Source organism: Pseudopipra pipra, chromosome 5, assembly GCF_036250125.1.
Source record: "Pseudopipra pipra isolate bDixPip1 chromosome 5, bDixPip1.hap1, whole genome shotgun sequence".
NCBI lineage: Eukaryota > Metazoa > Chordata > Aves > Passeriformes > Pipridae > Pseudopipra > Pseudopipra pipra.
In genome coordinates, this window is record NC_087553.1 from 2,588,370 (window position 1) to 2,614,877 (window position 26,508).

General features: G+C 42.9%; 1 protein-coding gene across 4 annotated transcripts in view; it reads left to right on the plus strand.

Annotated features, from left to right (window-relative positions):
- The first annotated feature begins 3,479 nt into the window (after window positions 1-3,479).
- Window positions 3,480-26,508, plus strand: part of SCUBE1 (signal peptide, CUB domain and EGF like domain containing 1) — a 175,269-nt gene continuing 152,240 nt past the window's right edge. For 3 of the 4 annotated variants that reach the window (XM_064654102.1, XM_064654103.1, XM_064654101.1), the window contains exons 1-2: window positions 3,480-3,711; window positions 6,386-6,508. In XM_064654102.1, coding sequence (XP_064510172.1) covers window positions 3,624-3,711; window positions 6,386-6,508 — 211 coding nt within the window. In that variant the 5' untranslated portion in view covers window positions 3,480-3,623. The remainder of the gene's footprint in view (window positions 3,712-6,385; window positions 6,509-26,508) is intronic. The other variant, XM_064654100.1, reaches the window with a different exon arrangement.

Below are 26,508 nucleotides of genomic sequence, written 5' to 3' on the forward strand. Positions count from 1 at the left end.
TGAGCATGTGGTGCTGTTCATGTCCATTGCCTCTAGTTTCAAAAGCTTCCCCTAAGTACCTGTAGAAATGCAAAATATGCTTTGAAGAGCTGGTTTTACATTGTTCCTTTCTTCCTAATAGGAAATATTTAAATAAAGCTTGGAGATGTATGATTCAGGGTTCAAAGTATAGCTGCTCCCTGCACAAATTCTGGCACACGGACTCCTTGTCCCCTCATCTGAGGGTGCCAGGCTTCTCTCAGTTCTTCAAAGTACAGTTCTGGGAAAGAGAACTGAAGTTAAAGGGGTCAGAGATGTGTCTCACTGGCCTCATAAAAGCCCTAACTGGGGAGACAGACAAAGTAAGTTTAGTGTGTTATTTTGAAAGGTGCTGTGTTAACACAGTGAAAGACAGGCCCTGCTGCAATGGGCTCTCCCTGTAAATGGACAGGATGGACAGAAGGAAGGAAGAGAAACAGAAACACAGAGGTACAGCCACTGTCTCAGGTTTGCACAGGCTATTCAGTCTCTGCTGTGATTCACAGCCCTATCTATAGCTCGTGTTGCCTCCTGAGGCAGCATTGGCCCCAATATACAGGTGTTCATAAATAGCAAACCAGGAAACCAGATAATTCTGCAGATGCTCTTCTGTCTTCTCAAAGCATTTTTGGGATGGTTTGTGTCTGTGGGAGGAGGTGTTCTGAAGGCAAGGCTGCTGCTCTGCAGCCACTCTTCTATTTATGCCCTTTCCTGACATTCAGCTCTTCATGGACCTTCTATAAAGAGATGGGTCCTGATAAAACACACCTCTTTCATTATTAATTTTTGTTATTATTTTATTGGAATAGTTCCTTCCTTGGTATGGAAGAACATTAGAAGCCAATTAACATGCAAGCTGCTGCTGCAGGCTGCCCAAAGGTTCTTAGGCAGAGCTCAAGTACTTTGGTAGAGAGCTTAAACATGGGTGGTGCTTCCCATAATGTAATATTTGGATCAAGGTGACTCCCTTTCCTGAGTGCTGTACAGGTGGGGAAGTACTGTATAGACTATAAATGCATATAATTATATATTCAGGGTAGAAATATCATGTATACATATAATATGTGGTAGAGAACATCGAGGCAGCTGGGAGTGTTTTGTTGCTTTATCAAACTGCTCTGTTGCACCGTGGCTTTTTAAAAAGTTGAGAGAGTTCATTTTTTAGACAGTTAATTCCTTCATGAAAGATAAACATTCTGGACAATTTGTCCCGTGATAAATTTTAGCGTGATTTCATGAAACAGAATGACAAAGCCAGTTATGAAATATTTAAAAAAAAAAAAAAAAAAAAGGAGGGGGGGGGAAAGAAGATTTAGCCTTGCTTTTTACCTAGGACAAAACTCATACTTCCAAAGTCTTGGAAAAGCTTTTGGGTCGCTCCGCTGCAACATTCCATAAGTAGGTCACTAGGTGGCACTCCAAGGCTCCAGGTGATCCCTCTGGGGACCTCCGCGCCAGGAACGCTCCGCGTATCCATGGAAGGCTGGGGCATGGAATTCACCGCTGCACCTCCGCGTAGTCACACAAAAAAAAAAAAAAAATAAGGGACCGGATTTAAAATAGCAATAACCGCTGCCCCAGCCCTGAAGGATTAAGGCCGGGAATGCCCAAAGTCGAGGTGTAAACATGCGGAGAGCAAACAGCTCTGGCACCGTGCAGCGGGAGTTCGGTTTTATGAAGGATAAGGACGGTGGTTTGTGCTTTTACTACGGGCTGAGCAACTTTTCTTACATTTCCTTCCCGTCTCTTCAGGCTTAAAGGTACTTAAAGAGTGCTGTTTTCTGGGAGAACCGTACTGAAACACGCACGCATTTGGGAGGAACTTGTAAAAAAAGAGGCATCCAAGGCTGTGCCGGGGTGTATTTATTTTCCGGATGACAAGTGGATGTCGCACACAACAGCCTCGCTGGGGAATTAGGAGGAGTTGAAACAACCTAAAGTAGCAAAGCATTTCGGCAGGGGGAGTGTCTGTGAGAGAAAGGTGTAAAGCAAATAGGGGGGCACATCACAGGGGACGTTTGCAAGCTGTTCCAGTCCTTTAAAAACAGCCTGGAAGACTTCAGGGTCCCGGAGTTTGCCTCTGAGGGGGCACATTTCTGATGTTTGGGTTTAAGTGATGGATTTTCTCCTCCAGGGTGCTGGTGACAATGGCACTCACGTGTCTGTCTGCAGCAGAGGCAGTGCAGCTTCCCTGATGATTTTGGGGAGGGCGTGCCACCCAGGCAGGGCCAGGACCACACGGGTCACCTGCAGAGCCCTGGCTGGGTCCAGAGCAGGACTTGGAGGAGTGAGATGGGGGGAAGGGCTGGAAAGGGGCAATTGTCTCCACGGCATAGCCCTGGAGGAGGCCAGTGGCTGGTGGCAGGTGGGGATGGAGTTAGGTGAAGTTGGGAGGGAGGCAGGGGTGACCAAAACAAAGTTGTGTTTTAGCCTGAGCCTGGGAAGGGGGAAGGATCCCTGCCTGCAGTTGCCGAGGAGATGGGTAGCCATGTCTGCCAGCCTGCCCTCACAGCCCGCGGTGTGGGGCCACCCATCCCTCCCTCTGTTCATCCATTCCTTCACCCCATCCATCCCTCCACTCACCCCTCCATCCCTCTACTCACCCACCCATCCACCCCTCTGTTCATCCACCCACCCATCTATCTCTCCATCTGACAACCTGTCCCTCCGTCCACTCATCGCTCTGTCCTTTCATCCACCCATCCGCTCACCCATCCATCCCTTAATGCCTCCCTCCCTCCATCCACCTGTCCATCCCTTCACCCACCCCTCCATCTATCCACCCACCCATTCTTCCATTCCTCTGTCCACCCATCCTTCCATCCCTCTGTCCATTCATCCCTCCATCCATCCACCTGCCCAACCCTCCATTCCTCTGTCTGTCCATCCTTCCATCCCTTCATCCATCCACCTGCCCAACCCTCCATTCCTCTGTCCACCCATACTTCCATCCCTTCACCTATCCCTCCATCTATCCACCCACCCATCTCTCCATTCCTCTGTCCACCCATCCTTCCATCCCTCTACCCACCCATCCCTCCGTCCATCTATCCATCCCTTCATCCACTCATCCATCCACCCATCCCTGCACCCACCCAACCCTCCATCCCTCCTCCTGTCCGTCCATCCCTTCATCCCTCCTTCTGTCCGTCCATCCCTTCATCCCTCCTTCTGTCCGTCCATCCCTTCATCCCTCCCTCTGTCCGTCCATCCCTTCATCCCTCCCTCTGTCCGTCCATCCCTCCATCCACCCATCCCTCCATCCACCCATCCTTCTGTCCACCTCCTCACCCACCCCTCCCTCTCTCCCCGTCCCCGCACTCCCTCCCTCCCTCCGCGGGGACCGCTCCGCGCGCGTCCCGTTCCCGGCGCGTCCCCCGCCGTTCCCGGCCCCTCGGCGGGCATCCCCCGTGCCGCGGGCCGGCCGCTGTCCCGCAGCGCTCCCTCCCCGTGGGCGGCCCTGCCCGCGCCGTCCCGCCCGTCCCCGCCCCGCGGCGGCTCCGCGGCGAATCAGCGGGGCGCTGTGCGGGCGTCAGCGCCGCCGGCTCCGCGGCCGCCCCGGCGCGTCCCTTATCGCGCTCCCGCGCCGCCAGCGCATCGTTATCATGGGCACTGTTTGCTTTGCGCGCCGCTGCTGTTTGCTTTTCGCCCTCGCCTGGGCCGGCAGGTTGGCGGGAGGCAGCGGGGGCGCAGGTAAGGAGAAGCGGGGAGGGAGGGGGGGGAGGCGAAGGGGGAGCTCCGCCGCGGCGGCCCCCGGGGGGGAACCGTGTCTGTCCGTCTGTCTGTCTCTGCGCGCCGCTCTCGCCCCGCTGTAAGGTGCCGAGGGGAGGGTCGTTTCCGAACACCCGGGGGTGTTGGAAGTTGCGGTGGGGAGGCGTTTTCTCGCGTGTCTGACACAGCCGGAGCCGAGGGACTTGTGCAGGGGAGAGATGGGGAAGAAAAAGTTACTTTGCTTAAGTGCCTGCGAGATAAGTCTGTGCTGAGCCCTGGGATATCTTCACAGGTTTTCCCTGTCTGCGCATTAACCCGAAGACCTGGCGTTTCTTACTCTCTGTTTAATAGCAGCAATGATACTAAATCTTTACTTTAAAAAAAACCCCAACACAAAACCACCCCGAAAAATCAAACACCCTCCTCCTAGCCCTGTCTGTCTAGGAATGTTTGTGAGCCCAAAGTGATTTCTTGAAAGATGTGTATGCAGTCTCTGAAGTTGTGCTAGAAGTAATCCTTTAAGGTGAAGTACGAGCGGGGAGGGGTTGGGAGGGGGATGCGTGTAAAAATCCCTCAGACAGAGGAGTCTGAATGCAGCAAAATGAACGAAGTCAGCGTAGAAGTTCCTAAAGTCCGAGAAACGCAATGTGAGATGTGGAGCTGAGCAAGGGCTCATATTTGGTTTTGCCCTTTCATTTGACTCATTGGCATTCACGCCTGACTCCCAGGCATCCTCTGGTTGCTGTGAAATGTCCCCCTTGGCTCAATGCAGTTTGAATTTTTGACGGCATTATAAAGAGTCCAGCTGTCACTCTTGCTGATCTTGATGGGAGATGGGTGCCGGTTTAATGACTCAAAAGTATGAACCAAAGCATTTAAAAAAAAAAAAAAGAAGAAAAACAAAAACCAACACCCCCCCCCCCAAAAAAAAAACAACTTCTTTTCTTTTTGTGCTTGACTGAATCTCTGCCTGATCTAGGCAACACCCTCGGACCCCCTAAGCTAATTCACGTAAATCACGGCTAGATCTGAACCGGCTCGGTGGTTAAAATAAACGAATGGACAAGAAAGAAGGGAACAGATTACAGCAGCCCTGCGTTTCTCCTTAAAATCACGGCGCTTATTGCGCTGTTCCCCTCTTTCTTAAAAAAAAAAAAAAAAAAAAAAGGAAAGAAAAAAAGACAAAAAATCCCCCACAACAATACGGAGTCCAGGGAATTCTCTTGCTGGGATCCCAGAGGTGCCCCGCGGGGCCGCCCCGGTCTGCACCTCCCAGACAAGTTCTCTGCTGTGTGCCATGCCACAGTGTCTGCTTATCCTCCCCTCTCCAAACACCCCCCTCCTGTCCCCGGTGACTTTGAAGGATCACTGGAGATGGCTGAGTGAGCACTTCTGAAACAATTAGCGTTAGGATTTCAAGCTGACAGCGAAGCTGTTTTCACTTTAGTGCACCTTTTCGGAGGATCTGTTAATCTCGCTGGCGTGGAACCAGCTGCACATGTCTCTCGCTGGACGTCCCTCCGCGGCTCCCCCGCTGCCCTCGGTCCTTCCCGGGCATAAAGGGGAGGCTGTGCTCCGCTCCATCCCCCGGGCAGCGCGCTGCCCTGCCCGCCTGTCTGCTCCCGGGAGCCCCAGGTGTGGCTCTGGCGTGAAATGGGGAGGAAATCCCCGTGAGGTGAGCTCTGACACGACCCTGCCCGCCCGGTGTCCCCGGGGCGGGGGCGGCACCGCCTCCCCGGCGGTGGTCGGGGACCGTCTGGGGGGACTGCGGGGGCAGGGCAGGTTAGGCAGGGCTTTAAATGTTCCCCTGTTAGCAGCACACCCCATCCCTGAATAGGTCGGAGCTGCTGCTTTTTCCCTTTTTTTTTTTTTTTTTCCCCTCCTATGTTCACTTCATTAACATTCCCACGACTACCGAGTCTCTCACTCATCCTCCTCCCTCCCCATCCTCTTTAAATCCGAATGCCCGTCACTGAAATGTTTGTAAAGGCTTCCTACCCTGAAAACAAGCGGTCTGGCTGCCCCCCTTCCAGTTCAGGGGCCGGGGAGACTGCTGGGAGTTTCTTCCTCCTAAATGAGTTTTAGTCCAAGTAGATGATGTTATTGCAGGTTGCTTTCCTCGCACTGACTTACCAAGTTTCATATGGTCTGCCGTTTATTTTTTTTTTTTTTGCCTCTAAGTAAAAAGTACTAATGGGGTTTTGGTGTTCAAATATTTCTTTTTCTCATTCCCCAACCAGCAGAGTTTATTTAAACTAGAGTCTATCTTTATAAATTGGGAAAATCTCTTTGCTAGAACACGCAAATGGTCTTTTTCTCTCCTCTTATAGGTCATTTAAACACTGGGTTTTTTACTAAGGGTCTCCAGTACCAGACCTATACAGCAGAAGCTAATTTTTAGTGTCTAAGGATTCCCTAATGTGGGAATGTGAGAGCCAGTCCCTGTGGCTCGGTGGAGCAGTGCCTACAAACGACCTGAGGAGAACATCACGTTGGCAGGTTCAGTTATTTAACCTCAGATGTTCCCATTTCCAGGATGACACTGGGAAGCCAGGCAGGCAGGCAAACAGTTCCAAGGAGAGTTTCTGTCCCTGGTGTTGTGTGTCTCAGGTCTCCCTCCTGATCTGTCCCCTCGGGGTTCGTTCTGTGCTTCCAGATGTTGACGAGTGCGCGGAAGCCACGGATGACTGTCACATCGATGCCATCTGTCAGAACACACCGAAATCCTACAAATGCATCTGCAAGCCGGGCTATAAAGGGGAAGGGAAGCAGTGTGAAGGTACGGACAGATCGGCTCCTCTCCTATCTCTCCTCCCCTCCCTCCTCTTATTTGTTTGCTCTTTAAAAGCTTTTGTAAATAGCTGAATTCCTGAAACGATTAATGCAGATTTACAGCTGCTTAACCTCAAATCTGGGTGTTTATTGGCAAGCATCCCCCTGCTGCTCTTGCTAATTGTCCGGCACCGCAAACGTCATGCCCGCCAGCCTACTTTGAAAAATAAAATTAAAAAAGGGAGGTGCGGCCGCGGGATGGGATGGGATGGGATGGGATGGGCCCCTGGATCACCCCCTGGACTGGCCGCTGTTCTCCCCGGGCAATTACAGTAGGTGCTTTCCTGCATCTCCTCGACCAGGACCTTGGAACTTGCTTCTCTTTGAGTCTATGAATGTGTCATGATCATACGTTTCTAATCTGCGGTACACTGTTTTAAAAGGAAGTATTTCAGATTATTGTGCTTATACAGACTTAAAAAAAAAAAGTTGTTTTGCTTTTATACGCCCTCTTGTAATTGAGAAAGACCTAGCATGTTTTATTAGGCACTGTGTACATTCATATTTCAGATTTTGTCCCCCATCTTGTCTGTTGAATCTTAGCAGAGAGATTCTCTGGTCAAGAGAATGAATATTATAATCACAGCCCTACAAATAAAAGATGCAAGAATATTATTTTTTCTTACTTGTAGGTGCTTAGCAGGTATAAGAATTTTCCTTCCAAGTCCTTCTCTTTCTTTGACAGAATGAAACTTTTAAAAAAATGTTTATAGCCAGTCCATTAAAAAGATTAAAGACCTAGAAATGACTTTGCTGAAGTCTACAAAAATCTGAAACCACATATTATTCTCCATGGACTTCCAAAGTGTTTGTTCAAGTGCCCTCATGAAGCATTTTTGTGGTTGTCATATTTCTCTGTCTTGGGCTTAAAATGACAGAGACAAATTCCTACTGTCCACCTCTTGCTGCTCTGAGCTGCTGTTCATTTGGAAACCAGATTATCTTCCTTGCAAACAGGATAATCATTCAGCACCCCTTCTTCCTCTCCTCATCCCTTCCAGGGAAAGAGCTACAGAACTCTGAGGAAACTCAAGGCCCCAGCTGTGAAGTTACAGCGCTCTCAGCTTTGGTGCTTGTGTTGGTTTTGCACATCAAGAGTTTCCTTAAGCTTTAACTATTCATGTTTTAGTTGTTAAGCTCTGTTTAATGGTAGACACTGCTTATGCTTATTTAATATATATGTTTTATGCTTATTTAATATACGTATTTCTCTTTGCCTGGCTTACCTTGGCTTTGTAAAAATTAAAAAAGAGAGCTCAGTAAGTAGTAAAAACCAAGATTCCTCTTTGCAGTGATGTATAGAATAATGAAAATTCTGTGTCTTGATATCAAACTCATATCTAATGGAATCAGTGTCTGACAAGCCTGATAAGTAAAGTGAACTGGGGCAGGCTGCAACATATTCTGCATGGATATTCAGCATTAGTCAGGTAAATGAACACAAGCTGTCTGAACCAGGTATCACTCTGCATGATATATAACCCTTTTTACAATGTTATGGTACCAGTTCTAAAGATTTTGCATCAGCTGTGTGTCTCAAGTTTGTAATAAATATCACACTTTTGGATAAGTGGAAAGCTTGAAGTGTTTTTGAATGCTTCCTATCTGGAGCTTGTTTTAAATTAGTTGTGTAGTACCTGTTAATTTGATCCCAAAGTACTTTGAAGCACGAAATGACTGAAGTTATGTGCATTCAGTGTAGGGCAGGTATCATTATGTCCTTTTCATAAGTGAGTAAGCTCATAATTAAAAGGAAAGGTCACACAAGTCAGTGGCAGATCTGAGATCTGCCTCAGACCTGCTGTACATGGAGGATGGGTTTATTTTCCCTCTTGAGGTTAAGTATTCAAAACCTACAGAAATAAACAGGCTAACTTCATGGATGGATATTTAGTGTTCTGTCACAACTTCAGTGAGCAGCCATTAAAAATTACCTTTTAAGATAAAGGTAATTTGTTTAAGATAAAGGTAATTTATTTCATATTATTTCATTAACAAAAATGAAATCCACTGGATGGTCTTTATGGTGCCAAAACCAAAGCTGGGTCATTAAATGATTCTCAAAGTTTGTAACTGGGCTTTTCTAAATAAGCCTTTTGATCACTGAAACTAGTTACCTGTGAGAAAAAGATAACATTTTTAGAGATGATGTGTTTCTTTAGCTATGTCTGTAGCAATCTACCTGTATTGCTTCATGTCTGAAGAACATTATATATAGCATAACTAACTCACTTATACTCCAGGCTCTCCCATGCAACCAGATTTTACTAAACAAGCAGAATTGCAATTTATGCAGTATAGTGAGCTTAAAGAAATTATACTACATGGTCAAATTAATTCTGATAAATTTTAGTTGAGGTTACACTGAGGCACTGCAATTAATTTAGAAATGTGTCCATGTTTGTTTATTTTAAACATCAGTCTTAAATATTGCTTTTGTTCACTTGAAATCCATTTTTGGAGAAAGGGAATAGAGTATGGGAAATAACATTTTTTTTGATGAGTCTTAGGTTTTAGAAAAGCAACGGAGCACGTACTTGTGGAAACGTGTCCAGCATGTGAATATGTATTTGTGTGCTCTTGTGTATTTATTTATAGTTTCTCTGAAGAGTGGGATCTTCAGGTCAATGCAATAAATGTGGAGCCCAGCCACTTGGGCAGGATTTTGTGTGTTTTGCTGCTGTGAGCTAAAGGGTTGGGAGAAATACATGAGACAAACCCATTTCTTTAAAGACCCGTGGAACGCTCTACCAGAAATTATATGGAAATGAAACATTTTCTTGACAAGCTGTTAAATTCCTTTAGCAGGGAATTTCTTTCCGAACTTTGCTTTTCTCTCAAAATGTCTTTTTGGGTTTCTCCAGAGATTCTGAGGATTGTGGATGACTTGTCAGACAGATCTACCTTACGTTTTTTCTTTATTTTATTTTCTGGTGAGCCTTGTTGCCTGAACCAGCTGACCTGTTTTCTTTCCACAGAGCACAGTTGTTTCTCCAAAGAGTTCCTCATTCTTCCTGTGGCCTGTCTCCTGCTTCCCTCTGTAGATTTCAGTTTATAGCTTTTTTCTTTCTTTTCCCTGTGCTTTGTAAAGCCTTATGGTCAGCATTGCCGTGATGTTTTCCCATATCACATAATATTCGTGTTCAATATCCTTTGAAAACAAATTCTCTGCCTGGCCTTTTCATAGGACAGAATGAGGTGTCCAGCCCAGGTGATCTTTAAAAAAATAATTACTTTCAAGTCTCTGTTTCTATTCAATATATAAAATCCATTAATTGATAATTAGTCGATTCACTTGGCTAGGAAATCTTCCCTATTGTGATTTTATTCAGTATCTCAAATGCAGTCATCTTCATGCTCCTTAGGTCTTTGTCCTTACCTTCTCTGCACTGACTTTTGGCTTCCCCACAGGCTGGTGTCTGAGTAAAATCATGAGCTGGAAAACAGTGTCAAAGCAGTGGAAATTCCAGAGGGTTCAAAAGGATTCCAAGTCCTGGCGTTCCTTGTGCCTTGGTGGCCCTTCTCTGTCTGCAATGCAAAGTGTGTCAGGTGTTGTGGGTACTCTGTCACTGAGCAGTTTATGAAGAGGTTTAGCTCTTAAACCTAGCTTTTAGGAAGTTTTTTTTGCCAGTGCTGCTTCTCTGGCTAGTCCAAACCCTCACCTCATTAATGGTTGAAATACTCTGTGTAATTTTTCATTGATGTTCATCTGTGCCCGTTTTATATCCAGTTACTGCATTAACATCATTTTAAATGTTGGGTTTTTTTCCTTACCCTACTCTTTATCCTCAGTGTGACTGTAATTCCAGTGAGTTGCTCTAGCTATAGGTGTTTTTTTTTCTCTTGGATTATACCTTACACGTAGGACCCTTTCTCTACAGTGTGTAGAGAATGTGAGTGGGTGGACGGGATTTTTTCTTAAGACACGTTCACTGGGACCTGTTGCTTCTGGATTGCAAAACTCTACTCTGAGATTTCCCTTATTGACTGTGATTTTCCTCCAGGAGTGTGTTTTTCCTTCTGTCTTTCATAGTATTTGCATGACTCTCCTTCAGTTCTTTTAATAATTGATCACACGCAGGTGTTACCGTGTCACTTTTTGTACAGAAATGCTCACAGTTTTTAGCTGTGCTTTTTGTTTTAGTTATTTTTCCTACTGTGAAGCTTCATAATTTTTTTTGATGGACTTCTTGCTGAGGGCCACATACACATACCATGGCAAAGTGTCTAGGTCGAGTCTGCCCTGAGAGGGTGATCTTCACATTCCTGCTCACGTGGGAAATTTGTGCTGTATCAGCAGCAGCTCTGCTTGTCTGCTGGCTCAGTGGGCCTGTGCAGTTCTAGTGATGCAAGTTTGTCACGTGTTGATGTATTTGCAGTCCTTTTCCTAATGTAAATAGTCATTCCAGATAAACAGGTGGTCATGGTAACCTGCAATGAGGGCTGTTATTCCTGGTTACCCCACGGATGGCACCTCACTGGCTTTAAACATGATCTCAAAATAAGATAAACCATTCCTGCCTCAATCACAGATATATCCAGCCTCACAGCAGGTTGTATTCCTCATATGCCCGTTTGGAAACACACACCAATTGTCCTTTCTGACGCCCAGTTCTCATTTAAAGGCTGCTGAGCTGAAGGAAGTTTTTGGAAGATGTCCAACCAATTTAGCAAGGCATCTCCTAGTCTCCTAGATTTTGCCATAGTTCCTAATATTTCTCTGTGTACAGTGGATGAGAAAAACTCAATGCTGTGTCTGGAAAAACCCTTGCATTGATATCCCTGGATTTTGTTACTTCCATTGATGCTCTGTGATGCCTTTGTCTCGTACATGCCCTGTTGCTGCAGACAGAAAAGCACAGAGTTCTGCACAGATCACCTCTAAACTGCCAACTGAAAGCCCTTTTCTGAACCAGGAATTCTAATTTTGTGGAAATGGCAGGATGGTGAATTTCTTACTTTGCCAAATTTGAGACTCTCGAATCTGTCACACGGAATTCACAGAATGTGCTGGGTTGGAAGGGACCCACAAGGATTATCTTCATGCTGCAGGTGCAGTAGCATCCCTAAGCCAAAATTTAAACTACTCACAGTGCTTAGAGCAATATACTGAAGTTTAAAATGATAGCTCATTGCACTTGAATCAGAAACTGGATAGATAAACCAGTTGTTACCATCTTCAGTAATTTTGAATTCAGAAAATCTTTCATTTTCTTGGGAGGTCATTCATGGTCTGACACATTGGATTTTTGTTTTACTACAGTGTTTGAAATACCTGCTCTGTTCTTCTCGTGCCCTTCAAAAATGAACCCAAATATTGTGAGAGGGCTGCTCTCTGAATCAATCAGCCTGGAACCAGCACAGGGCATCTGAGACTTCTCATTTCCCAGCTCCTGATCCTGTATCTCCCACTAAAGCCCCCTCTCGTCTGCAGGGATGAGTGAGTAAGGGGCTTCTGGATGTCTTTTAAATGGAGCAGTGATCCCATTTCTTTTGAGAGCTCTGTGCTGTCCCATCAATCCACTCTCAGCAGTTCATTCTGAGGTGGACCATCTTCATCACCGATGTCATATGAGAGTTGGGTGTCCTTTGGTTTCTGGAATTTGGGCATCCTGATGCTTGCACAGCTCAGGGGAGCTGAGGCTTGTTCTGTCTGTCTCTGTAGAGTGACAGCAATGCCACTGAACAAGGCAGCTTAAGTGACTCCTTCCTGATTGATCATTCTTATAATTACAGTTGAAGGTGAATTAATTCTTTCATGGACACCCTTGATTTCCCTGAATGAGGTCTGTGGTGGGTGTTAGGCACTGGAGCTGCCTTCTAGAGCTACAACACCTTAACAAATGGTATTAATATCAGATATTGTACTTCATGTCACCCTCCCTCATGGCTGGATGAGACCTGTTGCTACAAGTCTGTGATGCTGGTTTAGGTCCTACTTACACGTAGGGTAGCTTGATGCATAATTTTTGGTTTAGTGTTTCCCAGAATTAAATTCTGAGGTCTTCTATGTCTGTGCTTTTTTTCTTTTTAAATTGTCTGGTACCATTTAATACTCAATTCCAACTTGCCAGTTTTCTAATTTGCTTCAGGGAATGAGCTTTCTTAGGGGATGGAGAAGCCGAGAAGAAGTAAGAAAATACTCCTGAGAACATTCTCTATTAAAGCAGAATTTTATTACAGCCTAAGTGAATTAACAGCTTATGATAACTTTTTCTTTTTTTCTCCTTCATGCTTTTTCAGTGAATAGAGCTTTTGTTTTGGTCAGAGTTGAGCCTTGATTTTATTTGTTTATTCCAATTGCTTTAGTTTTCCAACTTTGTTCAGTAGTTTATCCCATAAAAGCAGAATATCCCTTAGCTGGGCTGACATGACCCATTTATCTTCTCACAGGGCCATCAGTCCCCATGTGTCACACACCCTTTTGTTTTATCCTCTCCCTTTTCTCCCCTACTCTGTCCTACCTCTTACTTTCTGCCAGCCCATAATGCTGGTTCAGTGAACAGCTCCCCCGGTGGTCCACTTTGGAAATCTTCCATTTTGACTTAGAAAAAGACCATCCACTCCGATTTTATTTTTTTTTTTCTCCCCAGAAATGCTTCTCAGATAGAAATATCACTGTATTTTGCATAAACAAGTCCACAGCACTAGAGATACGGCCCCATTCTTCAACAGCATTACGTGTGATTCCCACTCTGGAAAAAATATGGTTTTTTTCCAAGGACACTTCTCTAAATAGTTGATAAGCTCCCTGCCTGCTGGATGGTCTGTGGGTACTCTGGGAACTTATAAATATCATAAAATTTCATCAGTCTCAACAGTTGCTGAGCTGCAGAACCCAGGGTGGCCTCCTGTGGTGATTTAGGTACTTCTGCTGTATTTAGGAGGAACTTCTGCATTCCCCCAGATATAAAGTGTGAGTTATCTACCAGGAAAATGATAGTAAGCTGAAGGGGCATAAATAAAATGCACTAAGTTCAATAGGTAAGAATCTGTCCTTCTTCTGTCTTCATTCTTTATCTATCTGCTAGACACTGTGTATTTTTCCTCGTTTTCCCACCTGTCACCTTCTGGTGCAATCCCTCTTCCTTGCAGTCTTCACTGTGTTGTCTTGTATATTCTGTTCCTCAGCTCTCTTTTAACCTTGTCACTTCCTTACTGCAAATACTACTTCTCTTTTGTCCTCTCCTCGTGGATTTTCTATTATTTTATTCAATTTTCCTTCCCCCGTCCTCTCTCTTGGGGAGAGTTACCCAGCAAGACTTCTGGGACTGGAGAACTGGCAGCTGTGAGCTCTGAATACCCTTTACTGCTCCTTTCATTTGAGTTCTGTCTTCAAGTCAAACCAGCTCTCAGATTTCCCTTTGCCTTCCTTTTTCTCCACCTCTTTCCTGGCCCCATCCCCAGCTCAGAGCTCACCTGTCCCTCAGCACATTCCCTGCAGTTCCCATGGCTCTTTCCTCAGTGGCTGGCTGGAAAAACCTCTTTGCATGGCAGTTTGCCATCATTTGTTACCTCCCATTTGATTATGGGGGCTCCTAAAATACACATTCTGAGGCTGGTGGACGACAAGGTCATGGAGCCTCTGGTTATATGGTGGCAGAGGATTTAGGGAATGGGACCTTCTGCTGCTCCCTTGCCCAAATCAACTCCACTCACGTGGATTTTGTCTCCTCTGCACCTGAGGCAGGTAGCATCCACTCTCTTAGCACCCATGCTGTTAGGACACTCTGAAGGTCATGGGAATCATGGATGTTGGATACAGACTGAAGGGGATGGTGGATACAGTCTGTGTACCCAGGATAGCTGTGAGCTTGAACTACAAGTCTGACCAAAGCTCAGGCAGTCCTGGGATGGAGGATGTGTGGCAGGAAGCTGTAGGGCAAATGGGTGTAAATTCTGGTCCCAAAAGCAGGAATTCTCCCTCTGCAGTGATTTAGGCAATTCCTTTTTCCCGATCCTGGTTTTTTTGCACAGGTGCAATAGATGTGGGGCTATTCTGTGAAGAATATCCCTGAAATAACGCCCCTAAAAGTGGAAGAAAACACAAAGGATTGTGTAATGCTGGCCCTGTAAGCAGTTCTACACTGAAAAGGCAATGAACTGGGATGTAGAGGCTGGGGCACATGGCAGGGAGAAGGTGGTGGTGAATAAGGTGAATAGATTTCCTAATCTGGTTCGATTTCTGGAGCCATTGTGTTGTCAAAGGCTGGGGAAAAAAAAAACACACCTACAAAGAAGGTTGTTTGGGAAACTTTAGCTGCATAAATTTCAGCAGGTGCCTGTTGTTGAGCTTTGAGTTTATTATGTTGTTTGGGTTTTTCTGTAATGATTTTTTTAAGTGGCTGGTTTTTGTTTGGTGAATTTTCAGCTGTAATTTGACCATCTTTTTTTTTTTTTTTTTTGTCTTGAGAAGTCTCCTGAAAGGGAACTCGTCGACTCCTTGTAAGAAACAAAATCTGAGAGCATTTAATCTGTCCAAGTAAGGGGGGAGATTTTTTTCGACGTAGCAAAGCAGTGAATTTTCCGTATAATCACTTCAGGAAAAAAAAAAAACAACTTCTTGTTTTTTTTTTTTTTCTTTGTTTGTTTTAGTATGTATATATTTGTTTAAAATTTCAGCTGAAAAAAGCAGACCTGCTTTAAAGCAGATACCTTGCATGAAAGAACATAGTTCATACATAAATATTTGTCAGAGTTGTGAGAAACTGAAGGGAGGGTGTGACAGACCCCCTTAAATTTCAAGACTTTTTTACACATTTAAGGTGCTGAGCAAAAGGAATACACTTACATTAGTTTGAAGAATTGTTTTGTTCAAATACCTTGAATCATCAAAGTACTCAGGTACTTAAGAAGCTGTTACCCTTTAATTCTGTGTAAGTACTTTGTTAAATTGAAGATATTATTTTACTTTACAGTGCTGCTTCCCTGGAGCCTGTAGAAGGCCACAGTTTTTCCTTCATTGACCAATGAATTAAAAAAAAAAATCTGGATCACTTAACAAGCTGATATAAGACCTTGATCTTGCTTTAGACCTGAACTTAATGCTTAATACACGAGCAGTTAGTTTGGTGCTGTAGGCCCCATAGACAACACATATCAAATTCAAGACCATGCTTTCACAACTACTGATGATGTTTTACAGTTCAGTCGCCAAAGAATCAGAGATATTAAATAGATCAAGCAATTTTCAGATTGTTCTGATTCCTATAATCAATTAGTTAAGCAGATGAGCTGTTAGAATATGGAAGCTGATTTTCATTTCTTCTCAGCTTGAGGTTGCTGAGCTGCATCCCACCATTCCCATGCCTTAGGCTGCATGAACCACTGTCAGTCCTTACCTTTAATAAGGCATCATGGTCACAGAACATCAAAAGGTTAACGGGGGGGGAGGGAAAAAAGAGCAATGCATGATACCAATTTTGGGATTACTGGAGGGAATGGTGTTGGTGCAGAATGTGCTTCAGAGCATGGGAACCTCTACAGGAGTAGGTGTTTGTTGGACATATTGCTGAAAATCCTACAGGACATAACTGCTGTGCATTCTGGTTCTTGCTGTTGTAAGAGGGGAAGCTGCTCCGAAGTGCCTTTGTTCTGATTTCATTATCTGGAAGCAGAGGTCACATTCTAAACTTCCAGTCTCCCTGTTGCAGTGGGAAAAGGGGATGAAGTGAGTGGGTATTTGCTTTGCTGAGCAGGGAGTGCAGGTAATGCATATCTCAGTTGTTTGGCAGCACATGCACGGGAGGAATTTGGTATCTGACTTTTTGCCTCTAGAGATCTCAGTCTCTGCTGGGTAGGGTTGTGCCTTTCTTCTTTTTGCACTTTCCTGTTTGCAGAAATTCCTTGGAAAAGGAGTCCGTGAAAACCGTGACTTGGAGACATACCAATGAATCTCTCTACCTACAAAGCACCAAAGTTCAACTTCATTTAGAAATTCCCTTTTATTTTTTTTCCTGGTGCGTTCCAACCTGCCTGAAGATGAACGTGATCAAAGCTCCTCTTCCCACGTCCTTCCCCCCCACACGCCACTTTCCCCTTAAACCAGCCCAGTCATTGCTTGCCCAGTGGTCCAGTTCATCTGACCTTCAGTCTTGGTGTCCCGCACCCTGCAAAGGCAGGTGCTCCAGAGGGATTGCTCCTGATTCCTGACTGCAGTGGGATTTTCCCAAGGGCTTTGTGCTGGGGAAATGCAGCCTGGCTGGAGCTGTGCTGCAGCCTGACCCACAGCCAGGAGGGAGCCCAGCCTGCATTATTTGGCTACCAGAGGGCAGACACAAGTGGAACCCCGTGGCTTTTGCTTGGCTTGAATTCCTTGGAGAGTGGTTTTACCTCTATTGAGGCTGGAGTGTGTAGATGTATTCAGAGAGCAAGGAACAAACGAGGGCTTGCCAGGATTTCCCTGCCCTGTGACTGTTTTGGCTTGTAAGAGTGAGCAGGGAAGGGATACAACAGAGGGATAGCCTGTTGGCCTGACATAAAAACCTAAAGACTAAAATACTTTGGTTGGATATAAGCTGTTTTATTATCTGTTTTCACTGTGTGAAAATGGCAGCAGTTTATTCTATGTACAGTTGTACATTTAAGGAAATTATGGCTTCAGAATGGAAGAACTTTCATATTACAGTTCTCTCAAAAACTTTAACGATGGAAACAACTCCATCAAATTGTTTATACTATAATTGTTGACTAGGAAAATACTTCTTTTGTGCTATGGGTAAAATCTAAGGTGTTGTCACTCAAGGTTTCTGTAAACAGTCACTTCTAAAGGCATATAAAAAGTATATTTCTCTTCTTTATCCCTCTGGCACTTTGCATCCTTTCACTGCCTGTTCTGAAATACTTTTTAAAAATCTTTTTCTTGAGGGAAGTGCAAGAAGTGCATTATAAAAGAAACACCAGTTGACTGCATCACGTTGTGGTCTTATGAAGGGAAACCTAAAAGCTTTAGCATTTATTCTGAATAGGGAATACACAGAAATATCTTCAGGACAGCAGCAATTGCATTAATTTTCTATAATAGCTCAGTGACATAATTTGAGTTAATACAGAACTGCTTTCACTGGATTTTGTTGCACAAAAAGAAGTTACTGGAATGTGTTCCTGTACTGCTTATCCTGAAGGGCTCTTAGTGATGACCATTAATATTATGACTTATGTACTAGTCATAAATTTTAGCTGTTTCTAAGGCAGGTATTTTGGTGGTAGTTGCTGTGGCCTGTTCCTCAATGGTAAGGCAACATCAACCTTTATCCTGAGTAGGATTCCATGATATAGTTGCCTGAGTGAGCAGGAGTCTGGGCTTGATCTTAAAGACGACACCAAGCATGAAGAGTTTCAGTCTTTGAAAAAGCTGCGAAAATGGGAAATGGAAGTGGAGGTGGGAATGCTTTAAAAGGCCATTTATGTCAGGAATACAAATCATAGTATAATTCTACCTTTACCTGTCAAGTACACACACAGCTGCTGAAGACCATTATGCCAGGTATGAACACAGAGAGAAATATGCTACTGGCAAGTTTACTGCTTATTTTTATTACTAAACTGTATAAAATTAAGGGGAAAAACATAATAGGAGCAAACTTTATACTATATAAAATCACAGAAATTGTATTTTATGGTTAAATTGTGGACAATAAGCTGTAACATACAAACATATATTTTTGTTCCATTGAAAATCTAGTTCACCAAGGGTTTCTTCTTTAGCAAACTTTATGATCAGCAAGGAAGTAAAAAACTTGAGGGGAAATACATGTCTTCTGGTCTGAATTAGTCACTGACATAGTCTTTTCTATTATAGTATTTGAAGCAGGAGGGAGTGCTTTAAATGCTTCAACCCATTTAACCTTAATTGCTCAGTTTTAATAGACATTTGCTAACTAAAGGAACCAAATTATAGCTTGAATTAGGCCTTACTAATCTTAATTAAAAGCTCTACTTTATAATCGGAAACAGCCTATGTTTAAAACACTGAGCCTTTCTTAAATGGCTTATTTTAAAATGCTAAGGCCCTTTTGATAATAATTGTTTGGACTGAATCCGGGTAACCATTATTCTCCTTATACTGCACTTAATTAAAAATATCTCCTCCATGTGGTTTTGTGCAGTCTGCTGGCTGTAAAATTGTTGGACTGGTAGGGGGTGGGATTACTTTACTTTTCCTGGGGTAATTTGAAAACTCGTTGCTGCCCTTTGTTTTAAAAGTTTTCTGGGGTCAAAAGTTACAAAATTAATATGTGAATCAATACAAACTAATGTTTATCAGGCACTTACAGCCATTAATAACATGCCCTCATAATTAATTTATTTTAACATCCAAGCTGTGGTCAGACAGTTGGTTTTGGTCATTGCACTCCTTTCAGAGACCTAACTTTCAGTAAAAATAAAGTCTATTATATTGGGAGGGAGGCAGGTCCTGGCTCTGTGTGTTGAGCATTTGGGGTAGGGACAGAGTTTCTCTTCATTTCAAGGGTATCTGAAGAGGACAGAGGATGGATTTCATCTCTGCCAAGATGGGACTCTGTAGTACAGATCACTACACTTAAATTGCTTTATTTTCCCTTTATAGTTGACGGAGAGAAATTTCCTTAATGCAGTTTGCCTTGTGTCACTGGAGGCAAAAAAAAGGTTGGATAAGTCGTGTCCTGAAAATAAAGAGTCTCTGACACAGATGGGGAGCTCTCCAGGGAAGATGTGTAAAGCTGGGTGAGGTGTACCTGGGCCAAGGAACCTGCAGCTGGGAGGTTCAAAGTCCATTAAAAATTAGTGAAAAAGATTCTGTGCTTGTGAATTTAACCAGGACAGGGGATTTTTAAGCTGCCATGTGAAATTCATCCTCCCAGTCCCAGTTTTACATTTCTGTTCTTTAATTTAAAATGGACCCCTACCTCTCCATCACAGGCATATAGTTAAACCAAAAAAAAAAAAAAATCAACCTCCCACAACTTTGTTTTAGGAGAGAGCTGATTTTTTGAACTCTGTTTTCTTAGAACTCAGACTTGAGATTTTTCTTAGTGCATCCTGTCCAGGAAGCTCTGCTGAACTGTGTGTTCATACCTTTATTTAATTCACATTGCTTTTAATTCCAGCAGCTGCATTGCCTGCTGCCATAAACCAAGCACAAATTAAAAATCCTTTACACCAAGTCTGTTAGACCTTTATGTGCACTTGGAAGTAAATTCTGTAAAAAGTCACTTGTGCCAGTCATGGAGGTGGACAGAACTTCTTGAATGTCAGTTCTCAAGGACTCTCAAGTCATTTGTGAAATATTAATGGGTACTTGGAAAAGCTTGACCTGGGTGTTTAAGCTGACTTTAGATGGCTACAGTGTTAAACCAGGTGCCGTGGCTAAACACCCATAATCCCATTATTTCATTTTTGAGTCTTTTGCTGAGGGTGAAGTCCTGTGTTATTCATGGGTGAGTTAAATAATCAGGCCTTGACACCCTGTTTTTAATGGATAAGCAAGGATGTTGTAGTGTGCTCTCTCCTGGACTTCTGTTTATGTATCTTAGGACTATGCTGGGGTATATTCATTGTATTTCTAAAAGAGGGATTGTCTAGAAAGAGGGGAGGGAGGAAGAAGCATGGGGTGACATCAAGAACATTTCAAAAAGTGACATCTCTCATCTCTAGTCTTATATTGGCTGTACTGTCCAATTAAACAGTTTGGGTTGGCTTTTTTTTTTTTTTTACTGGGTTGTTAATCAAGTCTTTAGGCAAGATATTGCTGCAATTTGCTTATCTGTGCATAATAAAATAGCTTTGTTGTGAAAGGCTTCTCATGAGAAACTGTCTAAATGAGAGTATTGGGAATAAGTTTCCAGGACTAAAGAAATATTTATATAAACTTACCCACTTCATCCCTCTGCTGTTGGGGAGGAGATCTATTGGAGTTGTACACTGCTTGGCTTTTTATGGTGCGTTCTGTGAATAATATTCAAAAAGTGTTATTTGAATAGTGCACAGGATTTGTAGGTGTTCTTTTGGTTCTTTCTATCTAAAGTTCTCCCCAATGTAACAAACATATATAATAACAAAAAATTACCACAGGAAAATTTCCAGGCTATGAATATGGACGCTCTTCAATTTGCAGCAAATGCCCCCATTACTGTTTCCATATCTGCACTTGCACTCTTTTTCCACTGAGAGCATTAATGGAAGCTGTGTGTACTTTCTAGTACAGGATATTTGAACACTGGAGCAGAAATGTCTAATTTTTCTTGGCAAAGCCAAAATTGCATCTGTTTGCTTTATCTTCCTTTCTTGTCCAAACATCAGATGTAAGCACAGCTTGTAAATGAAAATATTTGATGATTCACAGGTCAGCAATTGTGTTTTTCAATTTTAAATTTCATCCTCACCACTTATCCTGGATTTTCCTCACTGGGAAGTAGATGTTTGTACGGCCTGGCTTCATCTAACCCTCACAAGATAAGTGCGTAAATTCATAAATTCCTGTTCAGAGAGGCTCTGCCATTGCTTTCTTCTCTAGTGGTCAGAGACTCCATGCAATGTTTTGAGAGTCTGTAAAAGGTTATGATGTAGGAAAAGCCAGTGGGTTGCATTAATATTCACTGTCTCTACATCTCTGTCCTCGCTGGGCAGTGGGTACACATCCAAAGGTCAAAACCTTAGGATGCTTACCACTGTTGGTTAGATTTTCTCTGTGATTGTTTGTCTCTGGTGATAAATAGAGCTCTGGCTCACAAGACTGATTTCTGCATGGCCTTTTAGAAGACTGAGGAGACCCTGCATCCTAAACTGATGGACTCTCCCTGTGATTAAAATTTGATAACTGTCAGCATGTATCAGTAGGACGGGGTTCTTTGTTCCAGGAATGAAATAGCTGGAATCCAAAAATTACATCAGAGTAGAATTTGTTTGCAAATAAAACCCTTTTGCATTGATCTGCTACAACAACAGCCAGGGCTTCTTGTTGATACTGGCCAGGGCCAGGCTTTCAAAACATGGAAAGCATTCAATCTGCACACCCAAGCAAACTGCAGGGCAGGTACTTTGCACATTGTAGGGACAGAATCGTTGTTAAGGAGCTGAGAGGCTGTGCCAGAATTCTGAGCCTGCCAAGTGTTTTGGCATCCTGAAAATAGCTCCACGTTTCCTGATTGTGCAGCGCCCCAATTCCCTGACTTCTGGCAGAGGCAGCTCTTAGAGCTGGGAGCTGTTTGGGGCAGTGCTCGTGTGTGCTCATAATTAGGGCATGGTCGTTATCATCACAGGTTTGGTGAGGTTTCACTTACTGAGAGGGGGTATTCTGAAACACAAACCTGTAACAAGTTCAATTTGTCATTACAGGAGCAAAATGTGACTTGATCATCCCAAACTCTGGAATGGTAACAGAATCTGTAGCCTAGTAACCTTGTCACCTTTTATATGATGCAGAGAGCTAGAGGATGATGGACAAAAATGGATTTGAGGTTTTTGTAAGCCTGTGTCAGATTAAAAAAAAAAAAGTAAATCTTTGATCTGATTTCTATTCAAGTTAATGTTCTCAGATCTTTTTGAAGTGAATGTATCAAGCTCGTATGGTTTAATGTAGGGCCATCTCAATTAATTTTACAGTTTGTTTCTTAAAAATGGTAAGTACCCACAGTCCTGCAAGGGACTCATGAGAAAAAGCAATACTTGCCACTCCTGAAAACATAATATATATATATTTTTATATATATATATGTGTATACTAACTATAATGCATCTGGAGCATCTAGGCTGGAACACTGAAATATTTTTTTAAGAAGACCTACTATCAGTCCACACCACAGAAGAGAGAAGGAAAATAAGAATCCCCAGGACTATCTCTTGGATAAGAAAAGTGTAATGTGAAATGATTAATGTTGGAAGTTGGGAAACATGCTGATATTAGTCCATTCCTCTTGCCAAGGGTGCTCTGAGTTTTAATTTCCATGAAGTGTGAGGGAACTTCTGTTTCACTGAGTTTTTGACCATTTTTCAGTGCATTCTGTGTGTGTTTTAGCTTTTTCACCATCACGTAGACCTTCCTAGTGCAAATAAACATTTCTGTAGTTAGAAAAACTATTTACAGCAAAAATAAACATAGTTATGCAAACCCAAAATGCTGGGAGGCCTTCACTTCGTGAAAGATGCTGTTGAGGGATGCTGTGAATTTGTCTGCATTCAGGGAGCAAGTGAGAAAATAATAAGCAGAGTTGGTTTCTTGGGCTTCGTAAGTGTTGGTCTGGCATTGTCAGGGGACACAAATTCATGGTTTCCCTGTGTGTTATGTTTAGAAGTAGCTGCATGACTTCAGTAAATGTTGAAATGAAAGGCAGCCCTGAACAGGTGAGCTGGTGAACTTAATATCTGCTACGTGTCCCTGACAAAGCAGGAAGTTTGACCAAGTGATACAGGATGACAGGAAGCCCTTTATTTTACAAACCTTCTGTTCCCCCACATCAAGGGCCACAAAAAATAAGTTAATACTCATTTGCTGACAGGTAATAAGGAGGTTTACTTCAGAATCGAAGCTTGGGATTGTTTCCCTTTGTCAGTGGACAGACATTTAAAAATTAAATGCAAAGGGAGGTTGCAGAATCTGAGAATGAGGTGCCTGCAGAGTCTGGAAAAAAAAGTAGTGGAATTATGTCTGTATCAGTGAGCTAATTTCACTCCTTTAAACCTCTGCCTCCAAATTTATAGGTGCATTTTTCAACTAAAAGATCCAGGAACAACCTCCTGCCAGGACTTACTGAAATGATTATCATTAGGAGGCAGTAAGGTGCACAAAAATACTCCCCCATTAGATACCCAAGAACTTTGAAGATTAGATGTGTAATCAAACATTTCCCATTATATTAAAAGAGGGGAATTGGGGTGGAAATGGCTGTGATTTAGAAGTGGTGGGAAAAATGCTGTCAAATGTCATGTTTCACATTGAGAACAGCTTGTGAACAGGAAATCTCTCTGCTTGAGCTTGTCAGGCATGGCAGCTACTAAATAAAGACAGACTCTAAAACTGCTCTGGGCTCTGCAGGTATCCATCTTTATTTGGGTATCTCACTTGCAGTTCAAAGAACTTGCAGCCAATCTGTTTAAATATCAATTAAGACAAATGTCAAACCGCAGCAAACTCCAATCAAGGGTTCAAGATGATAAATGCAGGATAACAATAATTTGGGATTTGTCTGGAAAAATATTTGCTATGAATTATAAGATTGCATTTTGCTGGCTGAGATGGCAAATGGCACATAGGGATAATACTCAGATACATGAACAGAAAATATATTGTTCCCTAGGGAAAGAACTCTGCTTAATTATTTTTTTTCCCATAAATGATTCAAGCTATCCAAAGGTTTTAGACACCCAAAAAAACCTTCCACTGTATAAACCTAATGTTTATACCTAATGTTAATACAGTGGGAAGACTTGTCCAAACCTCCATAAAGTAAGATCCTGAGTGAAGTGTTCCATGTCAGGTGTTGGACTCCATGATCTTTGTGTGTCCTTCCCAACTTACAATATTCTGTGGTATGATTCTGTAATTTATTTGATCTTCTCTCCATTCCTGCCCCTGGAGTGTTATGTATGACTGTATAGAGTATTTAGGTGGCTGGCAAAGGGTACCAAATCTCAGCTTTCAGTTTGTATGTTATTTTTAATATATATTTATATATATATATGTTTATTCTCCTATTCTTCAGTGATAACTTTCCATTGGCGAAATTATCAGGAGTACCTGAGGATGAATAAAGGGGTACATTCCTTTGTCTTTTGTCAGTTTGATGAGCTCATCAGTGTCCAGCCATTAAAAATGTTCTTCTAATTCTTTGCACTAGGAGTTTAAGTGAGGAGGGAAATGCATAGGGAAGAGAACAGAGACAGGAAACTGAGGAAGGGAAGATGAATTTTAGAAAAATATAAGGAAGAGAGTCTCTAGAGACCATATTTCTTATCAGTGGATGAAGAATGTGAAGGTCATTCACCAAAACTGTAAAATAGAGCCATTCAGCTTAGATTTTCATTATCTATTGCCTCGTTTAACACTGTGTGAGCTGAGGCAGCTGAATTCAGCTCACAGCACTGGCTGCTTGATGTGTCTGGAATCTTTAAATGTGGCTCTTTAATGTGATTCTTTAATTCTCTCTGTCTGCTACACAATACTTGAAGATCATTAACTAAAACTTGGAAAATAACAAGTGCTAAACACACCTGTGTTTTCTGCAGCTGATAAACTCAGTTCCTGCACTTCATTGCCTCCTTAGAGAAGGATTTCTGTGTCTAAAAACTTGTCTGTTTGTTGTTTGGGTTTTTTTCCAAGCAGTGAAGGTGGCTCTTGAAGGCCACCCTTCCTCTGTGGGACTTGAAAATTTGATTCATGTTTCCCATGCTCAGTGTAATAATAGGCAAAAAATTCAGACACAGGGCAAAATAGGGACCAACAGTGGGTGTCTCTGTGCTTTCTCTGAAATTATGAATTAGTAATTGGGGTTAGAGCACAAATATTAAACTTAATATTAAAATACTAATAGTAAAGTCATATTCTACAGCCAGTGATAAATGAGATGATGTCTCATTTGCCTTTGAAGTGTATCCTAAATGCTTTTAGGCAAGATAGTTCTGAATATAGTACTGTTCATGCTTTAAAAATGTGTGTGCTGTTTAACCAGCTGCACAAACCTCTCCATAGCTTGGTTTGTATTCCATTTCCCCCTCCTTTTTCCAGACAAGTACTTTAACAAGGTACAAAGCATGATGAACTTTGTGCTTAGCCACCACAGAAGAAAAGGAAACAAATAAAGCTGCTACAGAGAACTTGAGCTTTTCTGGAAACTGTATGAAATGGCTTCCAGAAAAACAGCACAACAATACCACAGATTGCATCCAGATCATCTCCACTGAGCTGCCATGGCATTTTCATTTTAGTGCTGGTTTAATGCTGGAAAACAGGGGTTTGTGACATTTTTGAAGGAAGTTGTAAAATTGATTTTTTGTTGTTGTTCTTCTTCTTTGTGGATGCACTAATGGGAAAAACGTGGGAGAGGCAGTGCCCGTGGTGGAAAGGCTCTGGAGGGATTTATACTGAATAAAAAACTCGTGCTAAACAACGTATTGGACCTGTTCTTTTTCTTCCTCCACTGAGAAACATCAGGCTGCTTGTTCTGATTTTCCCCTGTTCCCAGCCTGCCCACCCTTGACCTTGCCTCTTAGACTAGTCCTAATGGCTATCAAATTTTACAGTTTTCTTTGGCACAAGGGTCTTGAAAACATCATGGCAACTGGAAAGCTGTAAAAACTGCACTCTGTGTTCCTCTGATTCATTAGAGCGTAACGTTCCCAAGGTCACAGCATCTAAAGAATAAAGATGTGAACATTTATGAGTCAGAAAAGTACCTCAGGAAGAACCTGGTGTAACAAATGATAGATTTTAATTTAAGAAGCTTTTCATGGAAAGGGAGTTTTCAGAAATGGGCTTTACTCTGAGATGGAGGTTTTGTTTGGAGTAGAAAAATTGAATGAGTCTTGATATGTCAGCATTTTCTTCATAAAATGTGGACTGGGAGTAAAAGCTGAATTCTGATATCACAGAACTCAGAGAGAGGTGGTGTTTCAGCAGGAATATCACTTTCCCACCTGATCCTCCATCCATCAGGCTGAGTCAGTTCTTTCAAATTTTAAGGGTTGAGCTGAGTGGACTTCAAATACTTGTGAACATTTGGAAATGTGCTGGTGCTAAACCCTTCTTGAGAATCTGATCATTGGAGTGTCACCTTGCTTGGGTTGAGTGTTTCCCAGAGAGCTGAACTGCTGGCAAATTTGGCCTGCACATAACCAGAATGGGCTTTAATCCTGGCCTTTAGGTCTGGAACTGGTTCCCTTCTTAAGGAAAGTGCAACTTGATATGAGAAATGCAAATGCCAGGGGTTCAAGTTGTCCAGTGTGTGTTGTATATCTGCTGGAAGTAAAATGTGG